Source organism: Eulemur rufifrons, chromosome 24 (genome assembly GCF_041146395.1).
Source record: "Eulemur rufifrons isolate Redbay chromosome 24, OSU_ERuf_1, whole genome shotgun sequence".
In the NCBI taxonomy this organism is placed as follows: Eukaryota; Metazoa; Chordata; class Mammalia; order Primates; family Lemuridae; genus Eulemur; species Eulemur rufifrons.
The window spans coordinates 13048480-13075480 of record NC_091006.1 but is presented as its reverse complement, the minus strand read 5'-3'; the positions used below and the strand labels follow the sequence as shown (position 1 = coordinate 13075480).

Below are 27001 nucleotides of genomic sequence, written 5' to 3'. Positions count from 1 at the left end.
ATTTGAAACAAATGCGCAAGGTAAAGAAGCTGGATAGATGGGTACCACATGAATTAAACAAGCATCAGAAGATAAATCGTCTGGAATCCTGGCTTTCTTTGCTGTCACGACATAATGGCAAACCACTTTTACGCCGTATTGTTACATGTGATGAAAAATGGATTCTTTTTGACAATCACAAGTGTTTGGCACAATGGTTAGATAAAGATGAAGTGCCGAAACACAGTTCAAAACCAAATATTCATCAAAAAAAGCTAATGGTGCCTGTTTAGTGGTCCAGCGCTGGTATTATCTGCTACAGCTTCATGAAACCTGGTTAATCGATACAGTGGATGTCTACTGCAACCAATTGGATGAAATGATGAGGATGCTTGCAATTAAGCAGCTAAAATTCGTCAATAGAGACAGGCCAATCCTCTTGCAAGATAACACTTAACCATATGTTGCACAAACAACACTGCTCAAACTACAGCAGCTGGACTTGGAAACTCTCTGTCATCCACCGTATTCACCAGACCTTGCACCAGCTGACTACCACTTCTTCCAGGCTTTGGACCACTTCTTGCAAGGAAAAATATTCAATTCTCAACAAGCTGTGAAAAATGCCTTTCCCAATTTCATCGCCACCTGCTCTCCAGGCTTCTTCGCTGCTGGCGTAAACAAGCTACCGCTAAGATGACAAAACTGTGTCAACACTCTGGGCACATACTTTGATTAATTGGACTGCTCCTTGTTTGAGATATAATAAACTAAACTTTTGATTCAAAATCGGACATTTTTATATAAACCCAATGAATGAGATGGACAAACATAAAAAGAAGGAAAAAAAACAAAAAGCCCCCAAATCAGAGATTTCATATTTAAACACATTGAATGCAACACTAGAAAAAAAAATTTTTTTCCTTGTGGCCATGGTGTTTTATTATGAAAATAGAATAAAAACTTCAAACACAAATGATCCTGGTGAGGCGCGATGGCTCACGCCTGTAATCCTAGCACTCTGGGAGGCCGAGGCAGGCAGATTGTTTGAGCTCAGGAGTTTGAGACCAGCCTGAGCAAGAGCGAGACCCCCGACTCTACTAAAAATAGAAAGAAATTAGCTGGATAACTAAAAATATATAGAAAGAATTAGCTGGGAATGGTGGAGCATGCCTGTAGTCCCAGCTACTCGGGAGGCTAAGGCAGGAGGATCGCTTGAGCCCAGGAGTTTGAGGTTGCTGTGAGCTAGGCTGGCGCCACAGCACTCTAGCCCAGGCAACAGAGTGAGACTTTGTCTCAAAAAAAAAAAAAAAAAAATGATCCTTTCTGCAACTTGAAAAATAGCTCTTGGCTCCTAGGGTGAAGAGATGTTAATTACACATACTTCACAAGGCCCCCCTACATCATATGCTGGCTATGATGTAACGTGGGTATTGCAACCATAAAATATCAACAGGGCCTCTTAAAACACCCTGAGGTCCTGCTATATTAATAACGCACAGGAGGCCACAACAAGGACCTCCAATATGGCTGTGACATACTGCCATGAGCTGCTGTGACAGGTGCAGGGCCATGACACGATATGGTCCAACCAAGACCTGCCCTGTTTGCATGCGATGGGCCTGATGCCTGCTGTGACTGTAAACCCAGGACCCTGCTACAAAACCTGCCTGAAGCTAATTTGCCTGTGAAATGGTCAATGCCACTGGGCCCCCTATAATAGGCATGCAACAGAATATTCCAGAAGCATGTTAAAATAGACTCAATATTCTGGGACAAACTACCAGGGCTTGCTGTAATAGACCCACAGTGTGTAATAGAGTCCACAACCACACAATACTTCTGGGGTCACCTTGTCCTTAGGCCTGCCGAAAGCGACCCAGGCCTGGACATGACATGACACCATGGAGCTTTTCTCTAACAATAGGCTGAGGGCCGGCATAACTACTTCCCTAAGTATCACTTACCAGAACTCGTTCCACCCCATTATACGCAAGCACATCACACCCTCCCAACAGGCAGGGAGGCAAGGACTCGTTTTACAGGCTAGGAAGCCTGGGCTGTGCTCACAGCTTCCTTATTCAGTGCCCTGAAGCCTAGTGGTCAAGTCCGCCCGCTGAGAATGTAGGAGTTTCACATTAAGTTAATTCATTCAGGCCTGTGCGCTGGCCCACGCCTGTAATCCTGGCACTTTTTTAGGCCAGGAGTTTGAGATCAGCCTTGGCAATAGTGAGACCCTGTCTCTACAAAAAATACAAAAATTAGCTCAGCGAGGTGGCTCGAGCCCGTAGTACCAGCTACTCAGGAGGCTGAGGCAGGAGGATGGCTTGAGCGCAGGAGTTTGAGGCTGCAGTGAGCTATGACGATGCCACTGCACTCTAGCGCAGGCGACAGAGCTAGATCCTGTCTTAAAAAAAAAAACAACAGGCCGGGTGTGGTGGCTCACACCTGTAATCCTAGCACTCTGGGAGACCGAGGCAGGTGGATCCTTTGAGCTTAGGAGTTCCAGACCAGCCTGAGCAAGAGCAAGACCCCGTCTCTACTAAAAATAGAAAGAAAGTATATGGACAACTAAAAATATGTATAGAAAAAATTAGCCGGTCATGGTGGCGCACGCCTGTAGTCCCAGCTACTCAGGAGGCTGAGGCAGGAGGATCGCTTGAGCCCAGGAGTTTGAGGTTGCTGTGAGCTAGGCTGACGCCACGGCACTCTAGCCTGGGCAACAGAATGAGGCTGTCTCAAAAAAACAAAACAAAACAAAACAACAACAACAACAACAACAACAAAAGATTAATTCATTCATTCACTCAACATGCTCCATTTCTGGAGCATTTGTATGTTCCAGCGCTGGGGGTGAAGAGATCCCTGCCCTCCCGGAGCTCACATTCCGGTGGGGGAGGTAGGAGACAGCCCACCTGCAAACGGGAAAATAAGCAGTACTGCACACTATTTGCCCAGTAAAGAGACGAGGAGGAGGTTTTACCTGACTTGTAGGTCCATAACGCAGGGAAAGGTGACCTGGAGGGTTGCAGGTTTTGCCAAGTGGAAATAGGTTGGTGCAGATTAAAGACAAGACAGTGAGGGAGGGAGCTGTTTGGAAAGCTGGGGTTGGAGTTTCCAAGCAGAGGGAACAGTCTGTGCAGAGGCTCGGCAGAGCAGCAGGGCTGGTGGGCGCTGGGGATTGAAGGGCTTGAGCAGGGGGAGAGCGGGTGGGAGGAGCAGAGGGGAAGTGTGAGCCTGTGATTCAGACCTAGGGACTATATTTCCTGCAGTTGTCGTCACACAACTGTCTAAGAGCTGCCACCCCACTCTTCAGGTGAAAGAACTGCCCAAGGGTCCCAGGGGGGTCTTTCTCCCTGGTCTTTGCAACCCACTAGGCCCGGCAGAGGTCCTTCCCCAACACACACCCCAGCACCATGGAGACGCCCCAACAACCGCTGGGGAGGAAACAGGGGAGCTGGGCTGTTGTGTTGTGGTAAACACAGCGGGCCCCACCCCAACGGAAACACCTGTGGCCAGAGGGTGGCCCAGATCCTTCTCTGAGTCTCCACCCCCTCCCTCTGGGGTCTCTGTCCCCCTCCGCCCTCTGTGTCTCTAAGCCCCCAGCACAGGGTGGGGCGGGCTTGCAGGCTCAGAAACTCTGGGCGGTGGCCCCTTCTGACCTGTCCCTGCCCCTTCCTGTCCTCTTTGATGCACCCCACTTCCTCTGGCAGGAACCCCCGCCCTCCCCTGGGTAAAAGGCAGAGGCTGGGCCTACTGGGAGGAAGCGTCCCTGGAGGCAGCAGCGGCTCCTCTCCTCATGGCCCTGTCTCCCAACCCTTGTACCAGTGCTGCCCTCAGACCCTGGTACGGGCGTGGGGGGCAGGGACCTGGGGACCCCAGCACCGCAGGTCCAAGGGGCGAGGTCAGTGGGACTCCAGCATCTCTCTTCTATCTCTGCATCTCCACCTCTGCTGGGCTCAGACGCAGGTCTCTCCCCTTTGGGTACCCCAAATCCTTGCGGCCCCCTTCTCCCTGAAGTTCCTAGAGTCTGCCTCTGTTGTGCTCCTGCCCATCCTACTCCTGGCCCTGTCCTCCACTTGTCGTCCTCAGCCCACCTGGGTGTGATGCTCAAGGCTCACCTGTTTCTATGGTGCCTGCCTCTCCCTGTGCCCAGACTCTGCCTTAACTGCAGGTGACACTCAAGGGCCCCCTGCCAGTCTGCCACTGTCCCACTCTTCTCAAGGCCCCCACCTTTCCAGCCCCAACCCTGGGGACATCCTGCACCATTCCTGAGCAGCACAGCCCAGGAATCGCAGAGGTGGCTTCCAGGCTGGCTACTGCTTGGCCTCACTATGCCACCTGCCTGCAATACCAATTTCCTTACTGAGATTTCTTAGACGAGTGTCCAGTGAGTTTCCAGAATCTGAGACCTGGAATTCGGCTACTCTGGGAGGAGGACTTGCCCTGTCCCAAGTGTTTCCTCATCAGCAAATGGGAATGGTGTCCACCTAGAGTGGGGTGGTGAGGTCCACAGGGACCCTGCTTGGCTTCCTGGCCCCATTCCTTGGGCCCAGGATGAAGTCAAGATGCTGAGAACGCAGCAAGCCCACCTGACTGCAGTGAGCTAGGTATGGCCCACGGCTCACAACCCAGGTCGCTGCTGCTTCCTCCCTTGCCACCCAAGGAGGCCAGGAAGGGTCTAGACCAGAGCCTGGGACCCAGGGGCTTCCGCCCTCACTCACTTCCTCCCCAGAGATTTGGGGGGTGGAGGGACAACAGCGCAACACCAGGTAGTTGGCCTTATTCAGACAGCAAGAAAAGGTGACATGGACCAAAAAAGGAGAACCAGAGAGAGGGGCACCATCTTAATTCAGGTTGCATTGTCCTCACCCAGAGATGAGGGCAGAGCGAAGGCAGGAACTGGGCCCCATTCCCATCCCTGCTCCCCCAGAGAATGAGCCTCATCTTCCACTCAGCCCTGCTCAATGCCCAGGGACAACTGCTCCCTCTGGTAGAGGTTCAGAGATTCCATGTCTGGCCTATGAATGAGAAAATAACTTTATTTCTTTTGGGGGGAGTGGGCAGACACCCAGTCTCAGAACTTCTGGAACTGCTTCTTGGTGCCGGCAGCCTTGGTGACCTTGAGCACGTTGAAGCGCACCGTCTTGCTCAGGGGCCGGCACTCGCCCACTGTGACAATGTCGCCAATCTGGACGTCCCTGTGGAGACAGGTAGGGGCTGTGTCCTCAGGAGGGGCCACCCTAGCAGACCCTCCCTCCCTTCACCAGACTGAGGGCTCCCCGCTTTGGCTCCAAACTCCAACCAGGTTCCAGTTGCCAGTCCAACCCCCTAGTTGTCATTCATTGAGCACAAACTATGTGCAAGGCACTGAGCTCAAGGCTGTAGACACAGAACAGGCTGGAGGCTCCCAAGGATGGTCCCCAGCCTCTTCAATCCGCCCCCCGCCCCGTCCACAGTCTACCTGCCCCAGCAGCCAGGGTACTGGCACCCTGCAGGTCAGGTCCCCTATCAGAGTCCGTGCAGGCCACCCCACTTCTCTGCCCATATACCTCCCTACGTTGATCCCGAGTCCCCCACGAGGCCTATCAGCTGTCCCATCACCAGGCATGTTTCTCCTTGGCCCACTGTCTGGCACCCTCCCTGCTAGGTGTCCCCTGCTCTCGGGGAGCAGCGCTTTGCCCCCTGCTCACCACTGAACCCCCAGTGTCTAACACCAGGCCTAGCATTGAACAATACAACACATGTTGAACAAACAGGCATATAGTTTCATCATTGCTGAGGTTCCCATCTAGTTTAAGATATTCAAATCTTTTGGTCCCAAGACTTCTGCCTCCTATTGAGCATCCCTAGTCTGAAAATCCCGATTCTGAAACTTTTTGAGTGGTGAAATGACAGCTTTGCTTTCTGACAGGTCCAACATACACTAACTCTGTTTCATGCACAAAATTATTAAAAACATCGTTTAAGGGACATAAAGTAGTATAATGGACATTGCAGGCTCAGAAGAGGGGAAGGTAGGATGGAGTGCGCAAAGAAAAACTTCCCATCAGGTGCAATACGCACTATTCAAGTGATAGGTACATTGAAAACCTAGATATCACCATTATACAATTCTCCAACGTAACCAAAAACCATTTGTATCTCTAAATCTACTGAAAACTTTAAAAGAAAAAAAACCACATTGCATGAAATTACCTTCAGCCTATGTATATAAGATGTATATGAAACATAAATAAATTTCATATTTAGACTGAGGTTCTATCCCCAAGATATCTCATTATGTATATGCAAACATTCCAAAATCCTAAAGAAAACAGAAACACTGTTCCCGAGCCTTTCAGATAAGAGATACTCAACTACAGAATGTTGACTCTGAAGAACACGTGATATATAAAAACCCTGGGATTCCGGGGCTTGCCAGAAATGCCAACCCGGTTACTCCTTCAGCTGGCCTCAAGTTGGCCCAGATCTGGAAAAGGAAGTCTGGGAGGGTGGCCTGGGCTACCTGAGGGGGCCACTGTGCTCACCTGAAGCAGGGGGACAGGTGCACAGACATGTTCTTGTGGCGCTTCTCAAAGCGATTGTACTTGCGGATGTAGTGGAGATAGTCTCGGCGGATGACAATGGTCCTCTGCATCTTCATCTTGGTCACCACACCTGGGGAGAAGGGACAGATCATGGGTCAGGCCCCATGAGAAAGGGAGCCAGGGTAACCCTGGGCATGTTGAGAATCCAAGAAACCCAGTTTCCGGCATCAGTTTTACCAAGTGGCTTCCTCAGCAGTGCCCGCGGTGGGCATCTGAAGACCATCGTGAAAACAGACATCATCTGCCAGTGTCCCCAGACCCAGGAGTTTGCATTCCCCACCCCTTCCCTCACCCAGGACCCCAGAACTCCTCACTCACCAGACAGGATCCGCCCTCGGATGGAGACATTACCAGTGAAGGGGCATTTCTTGTCAATGTAGGTGCCCTCAATGGCCTGAAGAGAGAAGCAAAAGAAGGGTGAGCCCTGGGGCAGGCCGGTGCCCGAAAAGAACTGGGGGTGTGGCCTCAGGGAAACAAACTACAATTCCCAGCAGTCCCCAGGCCAGCCACTCAGATGTGGGTAAGGAAACTGCTTGGGCACATGTGCAGGGACACAGTGGTCCCATTCTTTCTTCTGAGTGTCCCAGCACCTCTTTGGGAGTCTTGAAGCCCAGACCGATGTTCTTGTAGTACCGAGGGAGCTTCTCCTTGCCAGTTTCTCCTAGCAGGACCCTCTTCTTGTTTTGAAAGATGGTCGGCTGCTTTTGGTAGGCACGCTCTGTCTACAGGGATGAAGAGGGACCTGGTAAATTGAAGAAGGCAGCAACGTGGCCTGGAAATCTTCCCGATCCTCCATGATCGCATACTGCACACCATTTACTTCCAAAACGCTGGCCTCCAAGGACCAGTGCCCCAGAACGACCCTCTAAGACGACACCACCCCGAATTTACCTATAACTTCAAAGACTTTGCTCTAAACCGGGAGTTATTACAGTTTGTATGCTCTAGAACACCTCGCACCGCCGGAAAAATTCATGCTTTAAACCACAGTCACTCCTCTAACACCCTGCACACCCCGCAGCAAGGACTACTCTCCAAGACACAAGGTCACTCACTCAGAATTCACTCCTTGTCTAATACATGAGGACTCAGAATTCAATACCGAAACAACAGGCTCCCTAGCTTCGCCCTTACAACTCACGTTCCCACAGGATTAACCCTTAAGCCCTGAGACCACCAAAAACAAAAATCGCCTCTTAAATCTTGGATCTTAAGAAGATAACTCCTAAACGCTTGAGCCTCCATTAACGTGCGGAGCTCCCAGGATTTAGGAAGCGCTAATCTAGATTAACGCAAAAGCACGAGCCCTCCGCCCCAGTTAGTCCCTAGGAAATCGGGGGCCCTGGATTAGCCCCCAGACTGGGGCGCGGGGTCCTACTCCCCCGAAGACGCCCCGGAAGCCCGGGGTGGCCACTGAAGCCTCAGTACCACCCCCGAGCCCGCACCTGAATGTCCGCCATCTTTCCGGCCGCCTGGAGAAAAGAGAGCGGAGGCGGCGTCCGGGTTTCCTTATCGACTGCGCAGGGGCTGGAGAGGAAGTGACGGAAGGGGCGGGGTAGCGCGGCCTTGGGCGGGGCCTCGAATGCGGCTCTGATTGACAGGCGGCCCTAACGGACGCGGCCCTGTCGGTGAGGGACCGACGAGCGCTCAGCGGCGGACATTGTCTCGCGAGAGTCTTAGACCACATTTCACCGGCCGAGATTACGCCGGGAAGGCGCGGCCAGCCTTGCGACCGCCTGTATTATCGCGAGAGTCGGTGGGTCGCTCTCACGTTTCTGCGGGGCGTGGATTTACGTGGGATTTCGGGACCGCGTGGCTGCGTTCCTTCAGCCTTGACACCGGATGCGGCGGCGGCTATCTTTCTGTAGGGCGGGCGACCGGAGGGTCCCTGGAGCATGTGCAGCGCCGCCGCCATCTTTGTGAGGGGTGGGTGCTGCCCGCGAGTTTTCAGAAGTTTAAGGAAAGTTACTCTTCTCTTATTTGCCGTTTCATTTTTCTGTTTTTCTATCTATAACAGGGCTGTCTGGGCCGGGCGCGGCTCACGCCTGTAATCCTAGCATTCTGGGAGGCCGAGGCGGGAGGATTGCTCGAGGTCAGGAGTTCGAGACCAGCCTGAGCAAGAGCGAGACACCCCCCCCCCCAAAAAATAGAAAGAAATTAGCTGGACAACTAAAAATATATAGAAAAAAAACTTAGCCGGGCATGGTGGCGCATGCGTGTAGTCACAGCTACTAGGGAGGCTGAGGCAGGAGGATCGCTTGAGCCCGGGAGTTTGAGGTTGCTGTGAGCCAAGCTGACGCCACGGCACTCTAGCCCGGGCAAGAGTGCGACTCTGTCTCAAAAATACATATATATTTTTAGAAATAAACAAAAATTAAAAAAAAAAACAGGGTTGTCTGGTGGAACTTTTTGCGACGATGGAAATGTTCTACATCTGCGCTGTCTGACGGGGTAGCAACTGGCACTTGGAATGTGGCTTTTGTAATTGAGGCCCTGAATTTTCAACTTTAATTTTATTAGAAATAGCCACATGTGGCACTGTGTTGAATAGCGCAAGTGTATAACTTAATAATTTGTTATTTTATATATTCTTTCAAGAATGATGTATTTAGAGAGGGTCTCCCTCTGTTGCTTGGGATACAGTGCAGTGGCGTCATCATAGCTCACTGCAACCTCAAATTCCTGGGCTCAACAATCCTCCTGCCTCAGCCTCCCAAGTAGCTGGGACTACACGCATGTGCCACCATGACCGGCTAAGTCTTTTTTCTATATATTTTTAGTTGTCCAGCTAATTTCATTCTATTTTTAGGAGAGACGGGGGTCTCTCTCTTGCTCAGGCTGTTCTTGAACTCCTAAGTTCAAAGGATCCACCTGCCTCGGCCTCCCGGAGTGCTAGGATTACAGATGTGAGCCACCATGCCCGGCCTGTTGGTTTTTTTTAAGACAGGATCTAGCTCTGTAGCCTGGGCTAGAGTGCAGTGGCATCATCATAGCTCACTGCAGCTTCAAACTCCTGGGCTCAAACAATCCGCCCGCCTCGGCCTCCCGGGGTGCTAGGATTACAGGCATGAGCCACCGTGCCCGGCCCCCAGTGACTCTTTAGTAGCTTTATAATTTGTTTTTTGAAGAATAAAGCAACTTCTGGAGTTTTTAAAATGACTTTTATTTTAGTAAAAAGAAAAAAAAAAGTAGGACCCATAGTTCTATCTACAAAGTCTGCTAAACCATGCACAAAGGTTACTTAACCTGGGAAGGAAATGTGCGACACTGCCCAGGTAACCGCCATGGCCAGGTGGTAGTAATAGGTGTGATTTCCTCTCTGGTTTTTAAAATGCTCAATATTTTGCAAATTGCTCAGAGTAGCTGTGTGATTTTTTTTTTTTTCTTTCTTTTTTTTTTTTTTGAGACAGAGTCTCACTCTGTTGCCCGGGCTAGAGTGAGTGCCGTGGCGTCAGCTTAGCTCACAGCAACCTCAAACTCCTGGGCTTAAGCGATCCTACTGCCTCAGCCTCCCGAGTGGCTGGGACTACAGACATGTGCCACCATGCCCGGCTAATTTTTTGTATATATATATTTTAGTTGTCCATATAATTTTTTTCTATTTTTTTTAGTAGAGACGGGGTCTCACTCTTGCTCAGGCTGGTCCCGAACTCCTGACCTCGAGCGATCCACCCGCCTCGGCCTCCCAGAGTGCTAGGATTACAGGCGTGAGCCACCGCGCCCGGCCAGCTGTGTGATTTTAATAAGAGAAAAGCAAAGAAATAGTGCTTCACTCTGAAGGGCTGGGGGCAAGTTTGAAATGTTTAGGTCCATAGCCTTTAATGTTTTTGACCACAACCTACAGTAGGAAATACGTTCTACATTGTGACCAATCACCTCTGTCTCTCTTTGCCTTCCTCTCTTCCTCCCTCCGGCTGACTGGCTGACTTTTAATTTTTTCCTTCCTGCAACACACTCACTTTGTGTTTTTTTTTTTTGTTTGTTTTTTGAGACAGAGTCTCACTCTGTTGCCTGGGCTAGAGTGCCCTGGCACCAGTCTAGCTCACAGCAGCCTTAAACTCCTGGGCTCAAGGGATCCTCCTGCCTCAGCCTCCCGAGTAGCTGGGACTACAGGCATGCGCCACCATGCCCGGCTAATTTTTTCTATATATTTTTAGTTGTCCAGCTGGTTTCTTTCCATTTTTAGTAGAGACGGGGTCTTGCTCTTGCTCAGGCTGGTCGCGAACTCCTGGCCTCGAGCGATCCTCCCGCCTCGGCCTCCCAGAGTGCTAGGATTACAGGCATGAGCCATGGCACCTGGCCTGTTTTTGTTTTTTTTATTTTTTTCTTGAGACAAGAGTCTCACTCTGTTGCCCGGGCTAGAGTGCCCTGGCACCAGTCTAGCTCACAGCAGCCTCAAACTCCTGGTCTCAAGGGATCCTCCTGCCTCAGCCTCCCGAGTAGCTGACACTGCAAGTGCACACCACCACAACTGGCTTATTTTTCCTACTTTTAGTAGAGACAGGGTCTCACTCTTGCTTAGGGCTCAGGTTGATCTGGAACTCCTGAGTTCAAGAGATCCTCCTGCCTGGGCCTCCCAAAGTGCTAGGATTACAGACGTGAGCCACCAAGCCCAGACTGATTTTGTTTCTATTTCCATCCAATTTCATTTATTTTAATGCTGGTTGTAACTCACTGCGTTGATTTTTCAACCTGCGGTGTGAAAAACCGTGGCTGTCCAATAATACATTTAAGCAAACTTGTAATAGTTATTACCACTTGAGGGGATATTTCTCTGCCTTTCCCAAATTTCAGAGACATAATTTACCAGCATTTCGAGACAGAAATGTCGACCTGAAGATCCACCCCAGTGAGCACCAAAATGCTTTTAAAACAAGATTCTCCTTTGTGCTCCTCCCATAGTGGTGATCTCAAAAGTCACTCTTGCCTGTAGGGTGAGACTGAGGTGGCTCTGGCACCCCATGTGCTGTTGGGAGGAAACTGGGCAGAGTTGTGGTGAGGGCGGTGGGGTAAGAGGGAACTGGAGCTTTGGAAATGTCCCTTCTGTAGGTCTAACACTTCTGATTCCCTGTTTGTCCTAAGGGAAACGATTAAGGGTGCGCCCAGCAATCGCATTTGCATTCTCTCCTGATAATGGCAAGCATCTCCTCCCATGATTATTGGCCATTCCTACATATCCTTTGGTGAAATGTCTACTAAAAATGTGACCCACCTTTTATTAATACTTTGGTTGTTTCCTTGTTGTTTATAAGAGTTCTTTATATCAAGATACAAGTCCTTCAGAGTTAGGACTTGTAAATACTTTTCCAGTTTGTGGCTTGTCGTTTGGTTTTCTTAATGTTATTTATTTATTTATTTATTTTGAGACAGTCTCACTCTGTTGCCCGGGGTTGGGGTGCTGTGGCGTCAGCCTAGCTCACAGCAACCTCAGACTCCTGGGCTCAAGTGATCCTTCTGCCTCAGCCTCCCGAGTAGCTGGGACTACAGGCATGTGCCACCATGCCTGGCTAATTTTTTCTATATATATATTTTTAGTTGTCCCGATAATTTCTTTCTATTTTTTTTTTTCTTTTCTTTTTGAGACAGAGTCTAGCTTTGTTGCCCTGGCTAGAGTGAGTGCCGTGGCATCAGCCTAGCTCACAGCAACCTCAAACTCCTGGGCTTAAGCAATCCTACTGCCTCAGCCTACCGAGTAGCTGGGACTACAGGCATGTGCCACCATGCCCGGCTAATTTTTTCTATATATATTTTAGTTGTCCATATAATTTCTTTCTAATTTTAGTAGAGACGGGGTCTCACTTTTACTCAGGCTGGTCTCGAACTCCTGACCTTGAGCTATCCACCCGCCTCGGCCTCCCAGTGTGCTAGGATTACAGGCGTGAGCCACCACGCCCGGCCTCTTTCTATTTTTAGTAGAGACAGGGTCTCGCTCTTGCTCAGGTTGGTCTTGAACTCGTGACCTTGCGAGATCCTCCCCCCTTGGCCTCCCAGAGTGCTAGGATTACAGGCGTGAGCCACCGTGCCTGGCCATTTCTTAATGTTATTTTTTGAAGTGCAAAGTTTTAAATTTTTATAAAATCCAATTTATCATTTTTTAGTAGATCATGCTTTGGGTGGGATTATATTCTAATGTTTAACATGGAGTTTTGTTAAATTTAAGACTTATCCTCCAGGCTGGGCGTGGTGGCTCATGCCTGTAAAGTCAGCACTTTGGGAGGCCCAGGAGGTAGGATTCTTTGAGGCTACTAGTTCAAGACCATCCTGAGCAAGACCTCATCCCTAAAAAAAGGGCCGGGCGTGGTGGCTCGTGCCTGTAATCCTAGCACTCTGGGAGGCCGAGGCCAGCGGATTGTTTGAGCCTCAGGAGTTCGAGACCAGCCTGAGCAAGAGTGAGACCCCCCCACCGCTACTAAAAATAGAAAGAAATTATATGGACAGCTAAAAAATATATATAGAAAAATTAGCCGGGCATGGTGGCCCATGCCTGTAGTCCCAGCTACTCGGGAAGCTGAGGCAGGAGGATTGCTTGAGCCCAGGAGTTTGAGGTTGCTGTGAACTAGGCTGACGCCATGGCACTCTAGCCTGGGCAACAGAGCGAGACTCTGACTCAAAAAAAGAAAAAACCCTAACTGGGTGTGGTGGCACAGGCTAGACCTGTACTCCCAGCTACTCAGGAGGGTAAGGCAGGATTGCTTCAGCCCAGAACTGGAAGTTGCAGTGAGCTATCATAGGACTGTACTCCAGCCTAGGAGACAGAGCAAGACCTTATCTCTTAAAAAAAAAAAAATTATGCTCTAAATCTGGTTATTTCTGGAGGTAGTTCCCTCCTGAATGCAAGCCCCAAGTGGGGCTCTCTGGCTCAAGGAGGGGCACCCTGCATTTGTTGACTGATTCTCAGGGAAAATCCATCCCATGGTCTCTCTTCAAGGACTTTTTTGGACAGGTTGCTAGGCCCATTATAGAATAGCATGGTGCCAAGTTATAATTTGCCCTGTGAACAGCATGCCTAGGACAGTACTGTCAGCTGTCTGTGTGGTTAAGGTGAGGCATTTAAGTATAGAACTCTTACTCCTAAATACCGTCCACCAATACCAAGAGCAGCACTAACTTCTGGAATACAGGTTTGCTTCTCTATTAAGGCCAGCATATTTAGTGCAGAATTCTGGGTTCCACACCTATGGACCCCCAAACCTCGTTAGCAAAACAGGGGTTGGGGCTGTCCAAGCAAGCTGACTTGACCGTGAAGATTGTTACCTATTAAAACTGACTTATGCCTTTTGCAGTGGATTCACGCTGGCAGACCTAACAGGTCATTTTAGCATACAAATGAGGCCTAACTTTAAAATTTCTCATTCTAGTGCCTCTTAGAAATTTTTACCATCCCGGAGTTCCTTCCTCTTCAAGCCCCTTACCTCCCCCCCCACTCGGCGCCTGCCTCCACAGCAGACACATACCGTAAAGCAAAGCAGCCACATTTCGTTGAAAGCAATTTATTTGTTTCTGGATCACAAAATATAGGGAAAGGAGCAGGGTGATGCCTATAACCCCCTGGTTGCACATCTTATTTTCCTAGTCCACATCTGTAAGTACTTTGTGCAACACCAAGCTCACACTGTCCCCTTAAGCGTCTTCTCACATTCTACCAGCTGCAGAGTATATAGTATATGACCAGGTTGGAAGTTAAACCAGGTGCCCCATTCAAAAGGCAGGGCTCCCGTCTAATTATTGAAACGTAAGTAAACGGTAGTTTTATCGATTTTTTTTTTTTAAAGTCTCATGAACAAGTAGGTTGGTAAATTATGTCTGCACAAGTTCTAGAGTGATTTAACCTTATAGGTGTGCAGTGGCTGAGGCCCCTTCCTTGTCCCCAGCTTTCTACGCCCCAGGTTGCCTGTGGCACCTGGACTGCTGCCCCTGGGTCCCCTACATCCCAGGGTGGCGATGGAGGAAGGGCAGGCCAGCCAAGCATGAGGAATAAAGTCTTTATTGGGCTCAGACTAGGAGTCCATGGGTCTTGAGGACCTCTGTGTATTTGTCAATTTTCTTCTCCACGTTCTTTTCGGCCTGTTTCCGTAGCCTCTGTGGGGACAAGGACAGGTGGTGGTTAGTGGCTGCTACCTGGGACCACCCTCATCTCACCCCATCCTGCTGGGCCTCTGGTAGCAGCCCGCCTAGGGGTGCAGTGCCCCTGGGTGCCAGTCCCTGCCCTCACCATGAGCTGCTTTTTCTTCCGGTAGTGGATCTTGGCCTTCTCCTTCCTCTTCTCCTCCAGGGTGGCTGTCACTGCCTGGTACTTCCAGCCAACCTCGTGAGCCAGGCGCCCCAGATAGGCAAACTTTAGGGGGAAATGAAATTGTAAGGACATGTAGGCCTCCGTCCCAGGAGCCTGGACTAGGGCCACAGGGGTCAAGTGGGGAGGCTGTCACCAATCCTAGAGGACTCTGGGAATGTCATGATTCAGTTGTCCCCATCAAGCCCCAGCTAGGAAAGCACACATTGTCCCACCCGTCCTGGCATCAGCTGAACCATTGGTGATATCGGCACTGCCAACAGGGGCATCCGCAGACCATCGTGAGAAAGACATCATCTGCCAGGATCAGGGACCTCAGGTTCCCCCCCCAACAGGCCTCAAGTCCCTAAGCTAGACCACTCAGTGCAACTTGGCACTCACCTTTCTAGTAGGCTTCAGACGCACAACCTTGAGGGCAGCAGGAACCACCATCCGCTTTTTCTGTTAGAGAAGGAGAGGGGCTTAGAAACCTGGAGTGAGGGACAGACAGGGAAGGAGCTAGTTGGGCAGGCGTCTCAGCCAGTGCTGTTTTCATGAGGATCAAACAATGTAGGTAATTGTAGAACATCATGGACGCCGGCTACGTGGATGCTGCGTTGGGGCCTGGGCGCAGCTCACCTTGTCATAGGGTGGTGGGATCCCATCAAACACCTTGAGGCGGTCCAGGGCAGCCTGGCCTCGCTTAGTCTTGTGGGGCAGCATGCCTGCAGGAAGGGGATGGCAGACCTGCTCAGTGGGGATCAAGGGGACACCTGCCCTCCCCCACCAGGGCAGGCAGATGTGGCCTCAGATGGTAGTGCATGTAGAGTTATCTCATGGTAGGGAAACTCGAACATTGAGTGGGAGAAGTCCTCATCACTGGCCACCCGCCTGTCACCACCACCTGCAGCCCTCAGGCCCAGCTTACCTCGCACAGTCCGCCAGAAAATGCGGCTGGGGGCCCGGAAATGGTAGGGGCCACGGGAAGGGTTGGTGTTCATCCGTTTGCGGAGGAAGGCCAGGTACTTCACTGGGAAGAGAGGAGAGGAGCGCATGAGACTTGCCTGGTCTGCCAGGCCCCACCAGTACCCAGCCAAACCCTAATCCCGCCCCCCACAAAGCCCCAGGGCCTTTTCAGGAACTCAAAACTAGCCCCTCCCACCACTGCCAAAACTGCCTTTTTTTTTTTTTTTTGAGACACAGTCTCCCTCTGTTGCCCGGGCTAGAGTGCCCTGGTATCAGCCTAGCTCACAGCAACCTCAAACTCCTGGGCTTAAGCAATCCTCCTGCCTCAGCCTCCCAAGTAGCTGGGACTACAGGTATGCGCCACCATGCCTGGCTAATTTTTTCTACGTATATATTTTTAGCTGTCCATATAATTTCTTTCTATTTTTAGTAGAGACGGGGTCTCGCTGTTGCTTAGGCTGGTCTTGAACTCCTGAGCTCAAACAATCTGCCCACCTCGGCCTCCCAGCATGCTAGGATTACAGGCGTGAGCCACCTCGCCCGGCCCCAAAACTGCTTCTGGAGCCCACCAGCTTCAGTACCCTACAAGGAGACCTCCTCCTAGGCCCCAACTTACGCTTGTTTCTGTAGAAATTGCCAGAAATATTGATGCCCTCGCAGCGCACAACCACCACCTTCCGGCCTACAGGGAGAATGAGGCATTCAAGGAGGGCAAGGGTATACAGACAGTGCCACCTGAACATTCTACCTTCACCCGGCACAACTCACCTGTCCAGTCACTGTCTGGACACGGAGGGATGGGGGCCCTTTCCTGGGACACAACTAACCACAACGTAGAAGAGAGCTAAAGCCCTGAGATGAGCCTCTTGCTCCAGGTCCCAGAGCAGTACCTGGCGGAGCTGGATTCATGTTGAAATTAAAAGCTAGCCTAACAGAAAAGTCAGCTGAGCCAGGAGTCTCCACCACGGGAAAGGGAGTGGCTGGTAGGTCTCAGAGCGGTGCATGGGGTTGATCTCATGGTCTTGAGACTCAAACGAAAGATGGTGATTGTTGCTCATCACTGACCTCCAGCTGGAGCTAACAACGGGAACTGTGGGCAGACTTACCCAGCAGTACCTGTTTGGCCACGATGGCCGCCAAGCGGCCCAGGAGATGGCCTCGGCCATCGAGCACCAGGACCTGGGGAGACAAGGTGAGAGGGTTTAAGGGCACTGATTGCCTTGCTTCGACTCTCCCCACAAGCCACCATTCCTTTCTACTTGTTTCTCTTCCATGTTAGCCTCAGGGTGCTTCCTACCCAGCTATCAGACCTGGGAACTATGAGCCAAGGCCCACTTTACAGAAAGCAAACCGAGGCCAAGAAGGCAAAGGTGAGGGAATGGAGTAAGATGCCAGAACTCCCCTCGTCTCAGGTCCTTGAAGGGTATGAATTTTTATTCCCAGATCATATTTTGCACTTAATAAAGTATAAGCTAGAATTTGAACCAAGACTGGCAATACTCTGTCCACACATCCCCCAGTTACGAGAACCCCATAATCTGTGATACCAATTGCAGGTTCCTAACAGAACCTAATTCTCTTCTGCTATTTTCACAGCTAAGAACACCAAGTTTCACCACGAAACCACTGTCAGTGGAGTTAAAAAAAGAAAACCAAGTTTCAGGTAGGATGAGGTCAGGCAGTAGTCAAAAGCCCATGCTGATTCTGCTACTAACTCCGCCTCCCCGGGTAAAAAACGCTCAAGCACCAACCCTCAACTCCCTCCTTTAGTCCCCGCTGTCATAATGCAATGTCACAAAGTATAATGTAGTAAAGCATTTAATAACTATTGTACATACTTTGTAAGTACTGGAAAGCAATGCTGAAGTATACTAAACCCAAAGCCTGACTTTGTGACAATGTGACCTTTGCCAAAATTCTCCAAGTTTCCACGTTTCAATTTCCTGTAAGATGAAGACAAGGTCTGCCACAGGAGTACTGTTAAGTTAACTGAACTACACCAAAAGATGCAATGCAATCCAAACTGTGCTAGGTACAGCGACACATACTCAATGAACTCTACCGTTTGCTTAGGTCTGCCCGGCTTGGAACTTAGTTTCCCACCTCAACCACACAAAAGAAATTCACAAGGAAACCCTTTCCAGAACCAGCCTCTCCTTCGTATCTAAGTAGTTACCCCAGGAGCCAGGAACTCAGAGCTTTTGCTGTGTTCCCTAAGGTCCCCCAGGTGGTTGTATGGCTAAAGGATGTCTCATGATTGTGGAACCATTTATCACAGCCCTGCTTCCAGTAGTAACACGCTTCCAAGGCAATCACCAAGCCTGAAACAGTGAGAAAAGAGCTATTCATTCCTGAATGCCCGCAGTTTAGCACTCTCTCGACCCCCCGCAGAAAGGGATTTCATATTAAAATAACCAGCGGTGCCGAGAACCCTGATTAACAGTCTCACGTGAGGTGGAAGCAGCCCTCGCATTGGACAGGACGGAAGCACTTTCCATTTGGCTAATCCTCAGTTTCTCATTGCCCCGAGGCCGCCCAGACAGACTTCCACGAGTTCGCCATCGCTGGGGACACACAATGGTCCAATTCGACCAAGACTCGACCCCAGCGCCCGCACCCACCACCAGAGATCAAGGTAAGCGAGGTCTAGTTATGCTAAAACCCATTCCTGTGTTGGAAGCTCCTATAATTACCCCTCGCCTTGAGAATAAAACGCCGCGTTTTAGTCAACCTTAGGTCTAAAAACAGTCTAAACATTTCCTACAGCTTCCCCTTGCCCCAAAAGGTTTCGATTTTGTTCAATTATCGATCCTAAGTTTGACAACACATGTTGGAGAAGATAGAGTACCCAACACCGTTCTGGCTTGGATCCCACCCGGCCCCATGCCGCCCCGGCCCGCGCGGAGCCCACACCTGCCCCTCCGCCATCTTCGGCAGCCGCCTGGGAAAGAAGGAGGTCTTGCCGCGGGGTTTCTTATCCCTCGAAACAGGGGTGGCAGAAGTGACGCTGCGCGGGCGGCTTTCTCTTCATTGGCCAAAATGTTTTGCGCGTGCGCAGAGATGCCCCACTGGAAGGCGGGACATCTAACTGTCCAATCCGGACACCACTCCGATAGGTCCTGGCGGCCATGGCTGGGAGGGGCGAGAGATCACGTGGGGAGTGGAGGCGGGGCTGCTTGGGCGGAGCTGTCCCGCCTGGGCGGCCATATTTTTGAGGGGCTGTTAATCTCGTTCACGCGATTTTTCCCGCCATGTTTGTGAGGGGAGGCGCCATTACCCCCTGAACGGACTGAAGGCTGCAGGACAGGTGGTGGCCCGCAGGGGGCAACGAGCCCCTCCTTTTAGTGCTCAATTTTAGGCTTAGAAGTCCGGATTTCCCGGTGCGGTCGACCTCACTGTGACCCCGGCAAACCCCTGACCTTGTCTGGGCGTCATTGTCCCCATCTCTAGAATAAGTAGAGGTAATTTTCCCTGTGAGATCTAAGAGTGGGTGAAGGAATGACTGCAGGTGCCTGGGTTGCACATCAATCTGCTGTGTTCCCCAGAGGAACTTCTCATTTTCCGGACTCTCGGACTTTGCTTAGGCTGTGTCCATTGCTTGGGATGGCCTCCCTGCCCCCTCCAAAATCTGGCTTGTCACAATCCCTGTGCCCTTTGGCTCAAGAGTCCTTCCGATATCCTAGCCTGAGTCAGATACCTCCCTGCTCCCATACCGCCTGTGCGCTACCTCCGGGAGAGCGCCTGGTATCCCATACTGGGGCTCGTTGGGTCCCTTTTTCTTCTCCCTCATAATCTAGGAGACCTGGGAGGTCTGGGCTGGTTCTGACTCAGATCTGGGTTCTAGCATTGCCCAGCACCGGCCCTAGACCTCAGAAGACAGTATTTTTTTTTGAGACAGGGTCTTACTCTGTTGCCTGGGCTAGCGTGCAGCGGCTGGGTCATGGTTCACTGCAACCTCTAACTCCGGGGCTCAAGCCATCCTCCTGCCTCAGCCTCCTGAGTAGCTGGGACTACAGGTGCGCTTTGCCATGCCTGGCAAAGTAAAAACAATTTTTTTTTTTTTTTTTTTGGTGACGTTGGAGTTTATATTGAACAGGTCTCCAACTGCTGAGCTCAAGCGATCCTTCCACCTCTGCCTCCCAAAGTGGTGGGATTACAGGCGTGAGCCACGCGCCCAGCCAGAAGACAGTATTGAATGAAGTATTTCCTTAACTGAAACCCCCAAATTCAAGTCAAAATTGCCCCATTCACACCCTGTTCCATCCACAGACAGGCCTGGCCAGAGCTGGTAGAAAAGGATGATTTATATACAGTTTCATGGGGACAAGGGCTTTGTACAGAGGGGAGTAACTGGGGCTGGTGCTGGGTTCTGGCGTTGCCTCCATCCTGGGGAGAGAGTAAGAGGAGCAGCGGGGCCGAGGAAGGGACCAGCCTGTAGCCAACCTCCTCTGTGTCCCGGCTGTGCATCCTCTGGCTGGTGACTCCCCACTCTGGGCCTCAGTGTCCTCCTCTGTAAAATGGGATGATAGATGCGTCTGTCTCACGGGGCTGTTTGAGGATTGGCGGACAGAGAGGGAAAGTACTTAGCTGAGAGCTGGGCAGACTCATGCCCAAAACAGCTCCATTCAGAGCTACTGCTCATTGTGTACTAGATTGCTGTCCAAGAGAGTCCTGCAATGATAGAAATGTTCCCTATTTTTGTTCTTCAGTATGAGAGACACCAGCTCCATGTGAGTATGGAATACTTCAAATGTGGCCAGTGCAACTGAGCTGAATTTCTGAATTTTACCTAATTTATTTTTCTTTATTTATTTTTAAATGTGTAGAGACAGGGTCTCGCTCTTGCTCAGGCTGGTCTCAAACTCCTGAGGATTACAGACGAGAGCCACTGCTCCTGGCCCTATAATTTACATTTAAAAAAGCAATAATGTGGTTATTGAGAGAGTGAGAAAACAGGTTGGATAGGGACTAGGGTGGGAGGAAAACTCAATGTAGCACCTTTTAAAAAAAATTATAAAAATTACTGCTCAGAAACAAGTCCTGAAATGAAAAATCATAAGATTTAGAAACTGGCCCTCAATCTAGTTATTAGAAAACTTATGCATGTTTCGAACAACTTGAGTACTTGAATATACTTTTGCAGCTGTAAATTTCATGAAACTTATATACAGATCAAGTGTTTCTGATAAAAATGTATGAATTGTGATGTGCTGTCAATGTAAAATGTCACTGTATTCTGAAAACTTAGTATAAAAAATTATAAAATATCTCATTAATCGTTTAAAAATATTGATCACATGTTTAAATGACAACATTGTGGAAATACTGGGTGAAACAAAATATATTGTTTAAAGTTACCTGCATCATGGCCGGGCGCGGTGGCTCATGCCTGTAATCCTAGTACTCTGGGAGGCCGAGGCGGGAGGATCGCTTGAGCTCAGAAGTTCGATACCAGCCTGAGCAAAAGTGAGACCCTGTCTCTATTAAAAATACAAAAAAATTAGCTGGGCATATAGTACACGCCTGTAGTCCCAGCTCCTTGGGAGGCTGAGGCAGGAGGATCACTTGAGCCCAGGAGTTTGAGGTAGCTGTGAGCTAGGCTGATGCCACAGCACTCTAGCCTGGGCAACAGAGTGAGACTCTGTTTCAAATAAATAAATAAAGTTACCTGCATCGGGCTGGAGTGCAGTGGTGCAATCATAGCTCACTGTAACCTCAAATTCCTGGGCTCCAGCAATCCTCCTGCCTCAGCCTCCCGAGTAGCTGAGACTACAGGTGCACCACCATGCTCAGCTAATTTATTTATATGTTTTTGTAGAGATGAGGTCTCACTATGTTGCCCAGACTGGTCTTAAACTCCTGGGATCAAGTAGGCCTCTTGCCTCAGCCTCTCAAAGTGCTGGGATTATCGGCGTGACCCACCACACTTGATCCTTTTTCTTTTTTTTTTTTTAAATGTGGCTACTAGGAAATTTAAAATCCCACGTGTGGCTTGCATTCTGTTTCCACTGGGCAGTGTTGCTCTAAAGGCTTTGCATGGGTCACTTCACTAACCTCATGACAACCCTATGGTGGCCATTATTAAAGCCTTTTTTTTTTTCTTTTTTATTTCTTTCTATCTTGTACCTGCAGATGAACTATTAAAGCCTTTTGTACATATAAGGAAACTGAGGCAGAAAGGAGAAGGGCACAGATGCTAGAACAAGACAGCCTAGAGTCAAATTTTGGTTTTCACTCAAGAGCTGTGTGATATTTGGCAAATTATTTACCTCTCTGTGCCTTGTTTCGGCCTCTGTGAAACAAGGATAATAATGGCACGAGCTTCTCAATGGAGTGAGTTAATTTATGGAAAGCCGCAGCGCAAAGCCTGTGCCACCGAGGCACTATATGTTGGAGCAATTACTGTAAAATGTTTCTTGTCCCTGGGGCCTCCCCTCCTACCCCACACCTGTTTCCAGATTCTTTCTTCCCTCCCATGCCTCCCATGGCTCCCCGATGCCCTGCACTGGCCCAAGTGACTGGAACACCCTGGGCTTTCTCACACCTGATGGCTTCACCAAAGCAGTTCCCTCTTCCTGGGATGCTGTTCCAGTCCTGCCCCAAGACCCCTCCACGCTGGCTTGCAAGCTCCTGCATCCATATATCTCCCCAGGGCCCTCACTCCCTCCGGTCCCCACTGAGCTCAATGTCCTTCCCTAATCTCACTCCGTCCCCAGGTTCCCCACTGTCCAATCCAGCACTGGGCCTGTTGGGCCCCAGCCCCCTGCCCCATCCACCCCACCCCACCCCATGGTCCTCTCCCCCCAGGCCCTCCCCAGCCTCCACCTCACTCTCCACTCTCTCTTCGTGGCCTGGGGGCTCCCTCTGCACCTGGGCTGCCCGGCTCTGCTCCCAGCTGTTCCCTAGCTCCTAGAACGCTCCCACAGTCCAGGCCCCACGACCGTGAGGGACTCACCGAGATGAGGCCCCAGGCAGGTCAGGGCTCCACAAGCAGCACAGCCTGGTGACTGGAGGTGGGGAGCACCTGTGGGTCCCACAGGGTCAGTCATAGGTGGGCGGGCAGGGCCTCCGGCTACCCTCTGTCCCTCTCTACCCGCTCCTCCCATCTTGCTGGCTCACCTGTTCCCCAGGGCAGGGCATCCTCCGCCTCGTCCTTCGCCAGCGCAGGCAGCAGGCAGCGGCTGGCAGCACCAGGGCCGCTGGCAGGAGCAGCAGCAGCAGCAGCAGAGGTGGCTGGGGCGCTGGCAGGGCTGTGGCCCCCCAGGCGCCAGGACTCTGTGGGGGCGGCAGGGTGGAGGGGTCTGGGGAGAGAGAGGAGGCTGGGTGACCAAGGAGAAGGGCTGGGTTGCCGAAGGAAAGAAAGGCTGTCTGGCACTGGCTGTGGGACCTCGGCAGGCTGCTGGCCACCCTGTGCCTCAGTTTCCTCATCTGTAAAATCGACATACTCATTATACCAACCCCATCAGGTTGTCACAAAAATTAAATGAGGAACATACGGAGAGTGCTTACAACAGTACTGGCACATAACAGGGTTGTACTTTATTTTGTAAGGAAACAAATATGTTTCTAGTGATTCTGTATCTATTTGTTTGTCTTCTTAACCCAATAGTCTGTGAGCCCCATGTAAGCAGCAGGGATCTTATCTGACTTATTTATCACCAGAACCTACTACTTAGTGCTCGTTAAATATTTGAATGAATGAAATAGGTTCAGAGAGACTCCCCTTAATGTCCCTTAAACACATAGGCAGGTTTCTGCCTCAGGGCCTTTGCACTGACTGTCCCTTTGTTCCCAGCTTTCAGTAACTTTCCAGCCAATCACTTCAGATGACGATTCCATCAACCTGTTTTCATTCGAGTGCACAGGGCTCATTATACTCAGATACTTTCTTTTCTTTTTCTTTTTTTTGCCATAAACGGGGTCTTGCTCTGTTGCCCAGGGTAGAGTGAAACAGCATGATCATAGCTCACCGCAGCCTCAAACTCCTGACCTGACTTTCTGGATTATCTATGTGTTTAAGTATTTATCCTCTGTTTCCCCAGTTAGCATGTCAGCTCCGAGCAGCAGGGATCTTGGTCTTGCTCCATGCTGTGTCTCCAATGCCAGGCACATAGGAGATGGTTAATAAACGGTTGAATGAATGGTCATAAACCTAAACACAAATGACCGGTGAGGCTAAATATAATTGATAGAAGCTTTTGGAAATCCAGAGAAAAATAGAACAAACGAACACCCGTACGTGCGTAAGTAACTGGTAAAATCTGAATAAGCTCTGTGGATTGGAGCAATGCCTGGTTTTGATTTTGTAGTATAGTTAATGTTAACAAGCAAAATGTTACACTGGGGAGGCTGGGTGAGGGCTGCAAGGGACCCCACCCTAGCCCTGTTCATTTCTTTGCACTTTCCTGTGAATTTATAATTATTCCCAAAGGAAAAAGTTAAAAAAAAAATTAACTTGCTAAAAAATAACCAACATTAAAAATCCTGGCCAGGCCAGGCACAGTGGCTCACTCCTGTAATCCCAGCACTTTGGGAGGCTGAGGCAGGAGGATCTCTTGAGGCCAGGAGTTCTAGACCAGCCTGGGCAACATAGCAAGACCCAGTGTTTACAAAAAATTAAAAAATTAGCTGGGTGTGGTGGCTTGCGCCTGTTGTCCCACCTACTCAGGAGACTGGGGTAGGAGGATCGCTTGATCCCAGGAGTCTGAGGTTGCAGTGAGCTATAATGGTGCCAATGTACTCCAGCCTGGGCGACAGAGTGAGACCCTGTCTGAAATAATAATAATAAATTTTAAAAAAAATCCTGGGGAAAAATGAATCTACTTATTTTGGCTTTTTTTGGTTTTTTTTTTTTTTTTTTACATTTTTAAATATAGGTACTAGGAAATTTACACTTAAACATGTGGCTCACGTATTTCAGCTGGACAGGGCTGTCTTAGAGAAACAGACTGGAATTATTGTTCCCTTCTAAAAGATGGGTAAACTGAGTCCAGAAAAGGGAATGCACTTGCCCTTGTCGCAGACAATGGGGGAAGGGGGGGCTCTGGGACACACAGAGCAGAGAGGGTGAGGGGCTGTGAGGATGATGGGGGGTGGTGGGGGGTGCTGGGATCCTTTACCGGGCTGACAACGGAGCTCCAGACATGGAGAGAAATTCCGGCGGGTGATCCAGGGCTTCAGAGCCACCAGCTGCTGGGAGGTGTCCTGCAGGAGGCAGGAGATGTTGGTCTGGACGAAGCGAAGACAGCTGGGGAGGGGCTGGGGGCAGGGGAGGGAGACGTCACCACCACATCAACCCCCCCATCTCCACAGGCCAAGGGCTCTTCCCTGCTGGCAACGCCCAGCAACTGGGCCCCATGAGGCCTGGGTCTCAGAATTCAGCCCCCACTGCCCCTGGTTGCTAGGAGGAGAGCCCCCGCAGCACCCTTCAGCGGGCCAAGAGATCCGGGCCCCCGAATTGGGCCCAGACCCTCCACCATCCCCTGGGGCCTAGAGAGTTGTTATTCTCCAGTGACAGGACCCCCAGGGGAGACAGGACCCCCCAGAGGATCGGGGTGCCAGCTCTACCTTCCTTGTGTTGCTAAGTTCGAAAGAAATCTCCAGCAAGGCTGAGCAGAGCTTTACTTCCAATGCCTAGGAAAGCATCTTCCTCCCCTCACCTGTTCCCCAAGTTCAGGGCTGACCTGAAAGGCACATGAGGTGACAAAGACTATCTCGGTGTTGACAGCCTCCAGCAGGCCTTGCATCTGGGACCCAGCCACAGTCTTGAGCTGCTCCATCCAGCGCTGCGCCAGGACCAGGCGCCAGAGTGCCCCGCACAGCTCCTCCTGGGGAGACAACCCACGCGGGGCTTGGGAGGGGGCGCTGGGCAGGAAGGGGCCCAGGGTGGCCAACTAGCCTGGTCCCCGAGTTGGAGGGGGGTGCGGGGGGGGGGTCCTGAGTCTGTGGTTCCCACCTCCTTCCCGGGGCCCCTCCCACGTGACTCACTTCCTGCAGGTTGGAGGCCACAGTGACCGGGTAATCCAGAAGCAGGTAGTCAGACTAGGGGAGAAAACAGGGTCAGGCCTGGCCAAAACAGGGGGAAACACTAAGGAGACTCAGACGTGCTGACAGAGACCCAGAGAGGGGGACAAGGCCCAGAGAGGGGGAACTCTGACCCAGCCACAGAACCTTGGTCTCAAAGAGGGACCGCAGGATGGGGCTGAGGCAGGGATGCTTACCAGCTTGCGGATGGTGACAGCGAAGTTGGAGGAGATGGGGCTGTGTTCGAAGGAGCAGTGCTGGGTCCCGCGGAGGCCGGGGCTGAGCAGCAGCAGCAGCAGCAGCAGGGGGGTCTGCAGGGCGGGGCGGGCTCTCTTGGCTCTCATGGCCCCCCCAGGCCTCCCGCCTCCACCCCTCCCTCCTCCCTCCTTCTCCCATCCCAGGTCTCATCCACCTCCTTCAGTGCTGTCCCCACCTCTGCCCACCTCCCTGTTCCTCTCGGCCTCTGCTCCAGCGCTGTCGCTTTTCATCCTGCTCTGCCAACCCTCTCCCCATCTTCCCCCCTTGGTCCTCTGAATTCACTGGCCTGTTTCCCTCCATCTGCGTCCTGTCCTCTTCTTTTGTACCGGGCACTGCCAAATTCCCCTTCTCTGTCCACCTCCCCCTCCTCTTCCCACCTCCCCCTCCTCTGTCCATCTCTGCCCCTCCCCATCTTGGCACTGCGCTTCCCCGTTCCCCCCACTTTGTCCCTCAGGTATACGCACAGCTGGGCTCCAGGCTGGTGCCAGCACTGTCATCTCGGCCGGCGGCCCCTCATGCCTGTGGCCGGGTCTTGGAAGGGACAGAAGAAGTCTCGGACCCCCACACCCCAGCCCCTTCCTCGCCCGCCCCTTCTGCTCCCCGCCCCTCAGCCGTCCCCTTGATGTGGCCGAGTTTCCGCCTCTTACTCCCCCAGGCTTCCTGCATGAGCCCCAGTTACGGCGAAATCTCCTCATCTCCCCTTTCAAGAACCCCGACGTCCGGTCCCCAGAACCCTCCCCAGGTCAGGGACTCGGGAACCCGACCCCCCATCCCCTGCTGCCTCTGCCCTAGGACTGGGGACCCCGGCTCCGCCCCTCGGGGACCTGGAGTCCAGTGCTCCTCACACACCAGACTTGCCCCAGCTGGGTGTGGAAGGGGCCAAGCCGGGTGACAGCCAGAGACTGAAAGTGAAAGG

General features: G+C 51.2%; 3 protein-coding genes and 5 non-coding genes across 18 annotated transcripts; all 8 read right to left on the bottom strand.

The window, feature by feature from the left end:
- Nucleotides 1-4994: 4994 nt before the first annotated feature.
- On the bottom strand, nucleotides 4995-8084 carry RPS11 (ribosomal protein S11). Its single transcript, XM_069457400.1, has 5 exons — nucleotides 8015-8084; nucleotides 7160-7291; nucleotides 6888-6963; nucleotides 6510-6639; nucleotides 4995-5180 (listed from the first exon to the last, which is right to left on the bottom strand). The coding sequence occupies exons 1-5, from the start codon at nucleotides 8027-8029 to the stop codon at nucleotides 5057-5059; spliced, it is 477 nt and encodes a 158-aa protein (XP_069313501.1). The 5' UTR covers nucleotides 8030-8084; the 3' UTR covers nucleotides 4995-5056.
- Nucleotides 6728-6815, bottom strand: LOC138375184 (small nucleolar RNA SNORD35). The gene has a single exon (XR_011231439.1). It is a non-coding gene; the product is annotated as a small nucleolar RNA SNORD35 (small nucleolar RNA).
- Nucleotides 8085-14537: 6453 nt separating the features above from the next.
- On the bottom strand, nucleotides 14538-18782 carry RPL13A (ribosomal protein L13a). 4 transcript variants are annotated; one of them, XM_069457314.1, is made up of 8 exons: nucleotides 18718-18782; nucleotides 16911-16983; nucleotides 16421-16486; nucleotides 15767-15868; nucleotides 15478-15563; nucleotides 15241-15300; nucleotides 14782-14904; nucleotides 14538-14648 (listed from the first exon to the last, which is right to left on the bottom strand). In XM_069457314.1, exons 1-8 carry the CDS (start codon nucleotides 18730-18732, stop codon nucleotides 14562-14564), a joined length of 612 nt encoding a protein of 203 aa, XP_069313415.1. In that variant the 5' UTR covers nucleotides 18733-18782; the 3' UTR covers nucleotides 14538-14561. The 4 variants fall into 4 exon arrangements, with proteins under 4 accessions (XP_069313415.1, XP_069313416.1, XP_069313414.1 ...); XM_069457315.1 differs by having other exon boundaries at nucleotides 16921-16983; nucleotides 18718-18755; XM_069457313.1 differs by lacking the exon at nucleotides 18718-18782 and adding an exon at nucleotides 18254-18343.
- Nucleotides 15077-15161, bottom strand: LOC138375185 (small nucleolar RNA SNORD35). Its single transcript, XR_011231440.1, has one exon. It is a non-coding gene; the product is annotated as a small nucleolar RNA SNORD35 (small nucleolar RNA).
- LOC138375183 (small nucleolar RNA SNORD34) lies at nucleotides 15368-15438 on the bottom strand. The gene has a single exon (XR_011231438.1). It is a non-coding gene; the product is annotated as a small nucleolar RNA SNORD34 (small nucleolar RNA).
- On the bottom strand, nucleotides 15640-15725 carry LOC138375181 (small nucleolar RNA Z195/SNORD33/SNORD32 family). Its single transcript, XR_011231436.1, has one exon. It is a non-coding gene; the product is annotated as a small nucleolar RNA Z195/SNORD33/SNORD32 family (small nucleolar RNA).
- On the bottom strand, nucleotides 16789-16872 carry LOC138375182 (small nucleolar RNA Z195/SNORD33/SNORD32 family). The gene has a single exon (XR_011231437.1). It is a non-coding gene; the product is annotated as a small nucleolar RNA Z195/SNORD33/SNORD32 family (small nucleolar RNA).
- A 1308-nt stretch (nucleotides 18783-20090) lies between the features above and the next one.
- Nucleotides 20091-27001, bottom strand: FLT3LG (fms related receptor tyrosine kinase 3 ligand). Of its 8 annotated transcripts, none has more exons than XM_069457337.1 (9): nucleotides 26935-27001; nucleotides 26550-26616; nucleotides 26025-26157; nucleotides 25792-25845; nucleotides 25488-25631; nucleotides 24924-25062; nucleotides 22924-23105; nucleotides 22760-22828; nucleotides 20091-20314 (listed from the first exon to the last, which is right to left on the bottom strand). In XM_069457337.1, the coding sequence occupies exons 5-8, from the start codon at nucleotides 25581-25583 to the stop codon at nucleotides 22781-22783; spliced, it is 465 nt and encodes a 154-aa protein (XP_069313438.1). In that variant the 5' UTR covers nucleotides 25584-25631; nucleotides 25792-25845; nucleotides 26025-26157; nucleotides 26550-26616; nucleotides 26935-27001; the 3' UTR covers nucleotides 20091-20314; nucleotides 22760-22780. The 8 variants fall into 8 exon arrangements, with proteins under 8 accessions (XP_069313438.1, XP_069313437.1, XP_069313431.1 ...); XM_069457336.1 differs by having other exon boundaries at nucleotides 26025-26138; nucleotides 26553-26616; XM_069457333.1 differs by having other exon boundaries at nucleotides 20266-20314; nucleotides 26025-26138; nucleotides 26550-26984.